Raw genomic sequence first — 5,943 nt, 5'->3', positions numbered from 1 at the left:
CTTCGCTTCAAGAGCAGCTCGACGCTGAGCGAGCTATTGTGCTGAGTTCGACCGGTCCGCCCACCGCAAGAGGACGAAGGTTTGTCCCACCCGGAAGGCGTCTAAGCTTCTCCGGGATCCAGGTGTTGCCCAACACAGCCGGTCCTAACATACGGCTGGAATTGGTCAGTTCGATGGACAGGCCGAGGCCAGTAGTTGGCAAGCTCGACCGACTCAAGGCGACCTGCTGCCCCCGCCTCCAGGAGGCCCTCCTCCTGGATATGTTCCTGAAGTCATCAACCTCCCTCGCGAAGAAGGGATTCAAGAGGAACCGAACTATTTCGAGCTGGTAATTCGGCTGGAAGAAGACAACCCCCAGAGAGGACAAGTCCGAGCTGGGGGAGAACAATTCGCCATAGAAATCCCAAGGGATGATCACCCCGCGTTCAATGCCTTCCGCCAAATGGTAGAGGAGAAGTTCCGGGCCGTAGATTCCCGAATGCACTATGCCACGAGCTCGGCCCTCGAGATCGATCGGCTGGTGGTAGACACCGGGCGAACCCCTTTTGCATAAAGTATAACCCAAGTCAGAGTCGGGGATACCGAAAAAATCAGGCTCCCCAAATACTATGGTACCTCCAACCCGAAAACATATGTGACGGCCTTTCGCATCACGATGGGTCGAGCATGTCTGATAGACAATGAGCGAGAAGCCGGATACTGCCAGTTGTTCGCCGAGAACTTGTCGGGAAACGCCTTAGATTGGTTTTCACGTCTCGAAGAAGGGTCGATAAGTTCTTTTCAACAGCTATCGGCCGCTTTCATAAAACATTACTCGATGTTAGTGGAAGATGAAGCGACCATGGCAGACCTATGGAACACCCAACAGGCCCGAGACGAAACCCTGAAAAGTTTCATGACAAGGTTTAAAACCGTTATGTCAAAAATCCCTTCCGTGGAGGGAGAATCGGCTTTGAACGCTCTCAAAAATGGACTTTGGCACGAGTCCATATTCCGAGAGGAAATGACCGTAAACAGGCCACCCACCATCGAGGATGCGATTCATCGCGCCTCAAACTACGCAAAGGCCGAGGAAGAAAGTGCCCTCCTGTCCAAAAAAACACAACCCAAGGAAGATCCCTGCTATGACACCTGTCCCGGCCATGGCCAGGGCACCTGGCATGAGACCTTATCGAAACAACGAATGAAGGAAGCCTTCAAGCGCTCCAGAGCATGCCTTTAACGTAAACGACGAGGGAACTTCCGAAGGAGGCACCCCGAAATGGCCGCGTGATAAGAAAAAATATTGCGATTTCCACAAGAACTACAGACATGACACTCTGGATTACGTCGTGGCTCGGAAGGTACTTATCGAAAAGTATAAAAATGGAGAACTAAAAAATGTCGATCTGGGACCACCGCCCCAGAAAAAGGAATTTAATAATACCAGAGCCCGAGGAAATCCCTCCCCAAAAAGGGGAAGGGCAAGGGAGGAGGACAGTAACGTGCCCCAAGCGAAACCCCGAATCGACTATATCATTGGAGGTTCAAAGTTTTGCAGGGATAGCGTGAATTCGATTAAGGCACACCAGCGCCAACTTAAAGGTGCACCAAGATCACCTGGACCCCAGAAGATAGAAGATACCACGATCTCGTTCAACGAGGACGACACCAAAAGGCTATACGAGCCCCATGATGACGCTTTGATCATCGAACTCGAAGTGGGTAACTGCGTAGTAGCCAGGATCTTGGTTGATGGAGGAAGCTCTGTAGATGTTATATTCAAAACCACTTTGGATAGGATGAACATCGAAGAGGCTGAAATCGAACACAAACCCAACCAGCTATCCGGGTTCAATGGGGAGGTAACACCCTCTCTAGGAATCATTGAACTCCCCGTGCGGGCCGGAGACGTAAACCGAATGGTCGAATTTACCGTACTCGATTGCCCATCCCCGTTCAACGCCATCCTCGGAAGACCCTGGATACATGGAATGAGGGCGGTACCATCAACCTACCACCTATGCGTACGTTTCCCGACTCCCAACGGGATACAAGAAATCAGAGGAAGCCAGGAGGCATCTCGAATTTGCTATATGAATAATCACAAAAGGATCGCCGAGAGGCACAAGCTAGAAGAGAGCGATTCGGAAGGTCCATCCGGAGAAGAAACCAACGAGGGCCAATAGCAATTAATGGCCATCGGAAACGAGATCACCCATCCGCCTCCGATGGAAAATTCAGAGGAGAAAGATGAGCCTAGTGTAGAGTCGATAGTACAAATTCAGATCGACGAGACTGACCCCGAGAGATGCGTAGGCATCGGGGCCAAGTTGAAAGGAAGTATACGCCAAGAACTAATAGCATTCTTGAAGAAAAACAAGAAGACGTTTGCATGGACGACAGAGGACATGCCGGGTATAGACCTCGAAATCGCCGCACACCAACTCAACGTCGACCCTAGTCACAAGGCCGTAAGAAAAAGCGTAGGAAACTCGGCTCCGAGAGGGCTAAGGTGGTCAACGAAGAGGTGGAACGACTCTTAAAATCTGGTTTAATACGTGAAGTGAAATACCCCGATTGGCTCGCCAATACCGTTGTCGTTAAGAAAAAGAACGGTAAATGGCGCGTATGCGTCGACTACACCGATCTAAATAAAGCTTGTCCTAAAGATAGCTTTCCGCTACCACACATCGAACGCTTGGTGGAAGCCACAGCTGGCCATAAAATCTTGTCATTTATGGACGCATTCTCATGATACAACCAAATCCTAATGCATCCAAGTGATCAAGAGAAGACTGCTTTTACAACTGACAAAGGCATCTATTGTTATAAGGTGATGCCTTTCGGGCTCAAAAACGCGGGAGCCACGTATCAACGACTAGTGAACAAGATGTTCGCCGACAAAATAAGAACGATGATGGAAGTTTACATCGACGACATGTTAGTGAAATCATTACGAGAAACAGACCACGTCTCACATTTGGAAGAATGTTTCAAAGTCCTGAACATATACCAAATGAAGTTAAACCCATCCAAGTGTACCTTCGGAGTATCATCTGGAAAGTTCCTCGGATACATGGTAACTCAAAGAGGGATTGAGGCAAACCCAAACCAAATACAAGCACTCCGAAGTTTGCCCTCCCCCAGGAACAAAAGAGAAATCCAGAGACTAACGGGACGCGTGGCAGCCCTTAGCCGATTCATTTCTCGATCAACTGACAAATGTTTGTCTTTCTATAAGCTCTTGAGAGGAAACAAGAAGTTCGAATGGACCGAAAAGTGCGAAGAAGCATTTAAGCAACTGAAACAGTACCTGGCCGAGCCTCCGATCTTAGCCAAGCCCGAAATGGGAGAGCCCCTCTACTTGTATGTCTCCGTATCACACACCGCGGTCAGCGGAGTACTCGTCAGAGAAGAATGAGGAGACCAAAAACCAGTGTTCTACATAAGTAGGTCACTCATTGACGCCGATACAAGATATCCAGCAATGGAAAAATTAGCTCTGGCCGTCGTCACAGCGGCTCGAAAGCTGCGATCATACTTTCAATCCCACTCGATAGTGGTGATGACCACTCAACCTTTACGCTCGTTTCTCCACAGCCTTAATCAATTAGGGAGATTAACCAAATGGGCCGTCGAGTTAAGTGAATACGATATCAAATACCGCATTAGAACCTGCGCAAAATCACAAGTTCTAGCCGATTTCCTTATCGAGCTCCCCGCGAACGAAAGCGAGACCACGGCAAACGCCGGAATTTGGACCCTCAAAGTCGATGGCTCCTCCACAAAACAAGGGGCTGGAATTAGGATACACCTGGTATTGCCGCACGGAGAGGTGATTGAACAATCCTTCCGCCTGGATTTCACCGCCTCAAACAACGAAGCCGAGTATGAGGCACTAATCGCAGGATTACGCCTAGCAAAGGCTGTGGGAGCAAAATTCATATCCGCTTTCTGCGACTCGCAGCTCGTTGCGAATCAAATCAGCGGAGAGTTCAAAACAAGAGACGAACGTATGGACACATACGTGCAATTAGTAAAGGAAATGACAGACCAATTCAAAAAATTCGACTTAACTCGCATCCCTAGAGGGGAAAACACCACAGCTGACGCCATCGCCGCCTTGGCTTCAACGTCAGACCCTACAGTAAGCCGAATCATACCAGTCGAGGCAATAAAACAATCTTCTATCACTACCAAAAGCACAAGCATAATGGTAATAATAGAAGAGGGGGACTGGAGAAGGGATATAGTCAGATATATCTCCGAAGGCCACACCTCGACAGATAAGCAATTGTGCCGAAAGCTAATTAGACAAAGCGCAAAATTCTCCATAATCGACGGAGTGCTTTTCAAAAGAAGTTTCTCCGGAATATACTTACGATGCATAGGAAAAGAGGAGTCCAAACGCATCCTTTCCGTAATACGCGAAGGAGAATATGGGAACCACGCGGCCGGACGGGCCCTAGCTGTTAAAATAAAAAATCAAGTGTACTTTTGGCCAACCATGGTCGCCGACTGTGAGCAACACTCACGGAAATGTGACCAATGCCAAAAGCACGCCCCAAATATCAAGCAAACAGCCGAGGAACTATCCTCCATATCCGCTCCATACCCATTTCTGAAATGGTCCATGGATATCGTTGGCCCCCTAGCCAATGCGCCGGGAGGACTGAAATTCCTCCTTATCACAACAGATTACTTTTCCAAGTGGGTTGAAGCCGAAGCATTCGTCTCAGTGAGGGATGTGGACGTAAAAAAATTTATTTGGAAAAATATAATCTGTCGACATGGAACGCCACAAGAGATAATCACATACAACGGATCACAATTCATATCAAAGGAGTTCTGACGCTTCTGTGCAGCAGAAGGAATCACCTTACGATTCTCAACACCCCGATACCCACAAGGGAACGGGCACGCTGAGACTACCAACAAAACAATTGTCAGTAACCTGAAAAAGAAACTTTTACCCAATAAAGGGCGATGGGCCGACGAACTCCCTAGAGTGTAGTAGGCCTACCGCTCGAGTCCACGAAGGCCCACCGGGGAAACCCCATATTCTCTGGCCTACGGGATTGAAGCAATATTGCCCATCGAACACGAGATTAGAACAATTCGCACCATATACGCGAATGATCACGAAGAAACTAACAACAAAATGCTGCGCGATTCCCTCGACTTAATAGACGAGAGGAGAAACCAAGCATTGACACGCATGAATTTATACCAACGATCCATCGCCCGATACTACAACAAAGGAGTCAACTTCCGGGAATTTAACACCGGAGATCTCGTGTTGAGAAAAGTATATCAGGACATGGCCGAGGAAAACGCCGGAAAATTTGGAGCAAACTGGGAAGGACCATACCGAGTTGCAGGAATCCCACAAACATGTGTTTACAAGCTTGAAACGCTCGATGGTATCCCAGTACTGATGGTATCCCATTACTATTAATAGTAGTATCATAACAATCGAACTACGCAACGGCTTGATCCCAAACATGGGTACGTAGGCAGCCTTGTGACAAGGTTCAGCCCCCGCCTCATACAAACGAGAGAAACTTGAAACAAACAGGTTCGATTCAATCTACCAATCATGGTAGGTTCGACTTACACATGCAAAAGAAAAATGCCGTTGTGTACGATAAACCAGCTTAAGTCTGACTCGCAAACGAAGAAAGACTTGGAGTTTCGGTTCGACGAACATATCATGTATGGGGCATCGCCTAGGAACATGCCGTATACATAATCCCGATACGACTAGGGGTTCGACTTATGATGGCCGATACACATCATACGGACAAGATGTTAACCAATAAACGCCGTAGTAAATAAGCGCGTTCGTTCAAACACGCCAAATTTTAAGACATCAGTAAAGAATAATTGTGCATTATCGAGGCATGAATGAAAACGCAAGCAAGTATGAAATAAACTTCCATGACATTTGATAAAAATAAT

General features: G+C 47.8%; 2 protein-coding genes across 2 annotated transcripts; both read left to right on the top strand.

The window, feature by feature from the left end:
* The first annotated feature begins 655 nt into the window (after positions 1 to 655).
* Positions 656 to 2,168, top strand: LOC149390267 (uncharacterized). The gene is made up of 2 exons (XM_089619728.1): positions 656 to 1,089; positions 1,190 to 2,168. The coding sequence occupies exons 1-2, from the start codon at positions 656 to 658 to the stop codon at positions 2,166 to 2,168; spliced, it is 1,413 nt and encodes a 470-aa protein (XP_089475854.1).
* A 1,301-nt stretch (positions 2,169 to 3,469) lies between these two features.
* On the top strand, positions 3,470 to 5,734 carry LOC149390266 (uncharacterized). Its single transcript, XM_089619727.1, has 4 exons — positions 3,470 to 4,735; positions 4,848 to 4,927; positions 5,095 to 5,422; positions 5,639 to 5,734. The coding sequence occupies exons 1-4, from the start codon at positions 3,470 to 3,472 to the stop codon at positions 5,732 to 5,734; spliced, it is 1,770 nt and encodes a 589-aa protein (XP_089475853.1).
* The last annotated feature ends 209 nt before the right edge of the window (positions 5,735 to 5,943 follow it).

This window comes from Urtica dioica, chromosome 7 (genome assembly GCF_054948205.1).
Source record: "Urtica dioica subsp. dioica isolate 48M chromosome 7, U.dioica_male_clone48M_v1_H2, whole genome shotgun sequence".
Lineage (NCBI taxonomy): Eukaryota > Viridiplantae > Streptophyta > Magnoliopsida > Rosales > Urticaceae > Urtica > Urtica dioica.
The sequence above is the reverse complement of the archived record's forward strand: the minus strand, read 5'-3'. Positions and strand labels throughout refer to the sequence as shown.

What these genes read in the sequence shown, in the direction of transcription:
- LOC149390267 (XM_089619728.1), top strand. Translation starts at nt 656, where the DNA reads ATGGGTCGAGCATGTCTGATAGACAATGAGCGAGAAGCCGGATACTGC. An exon ending in GAGGAAGAAAGTGCCCTCCT is followed by an intron (nt 1,090 to 1,189) that starts GTCCAAAAAAAC and finishes CAACGAATGAAG; the next exon opens with GAAGCCTTCAAGCGCTCCAG.
- LOC149390266 (XM_089619727.1), top strand. Translation starts at nt 3,470, where the DNA reads ATGGAAAAATTAGCTCTGGCCGTCGTCACAGCGGCTCGAAAGCTGCGA. An exon ending in AGACTACCAACAAAACAATT is followed by an intron (nt 4,928 to 5,094) that starts GTCAGTAACCTG and finishes ACACGAGATTAG; the next exon opens with AACAATTCGCACCATATACG. An exon ending in ATGGTATCCCAGTACTGATG is followed by an intron (nt 5,423 to 5,638) that starts GTATCCCATTAC and finishes ACGATAAACCAG; the next exon opens with CTTAAGTCTGACTCGCAAAC.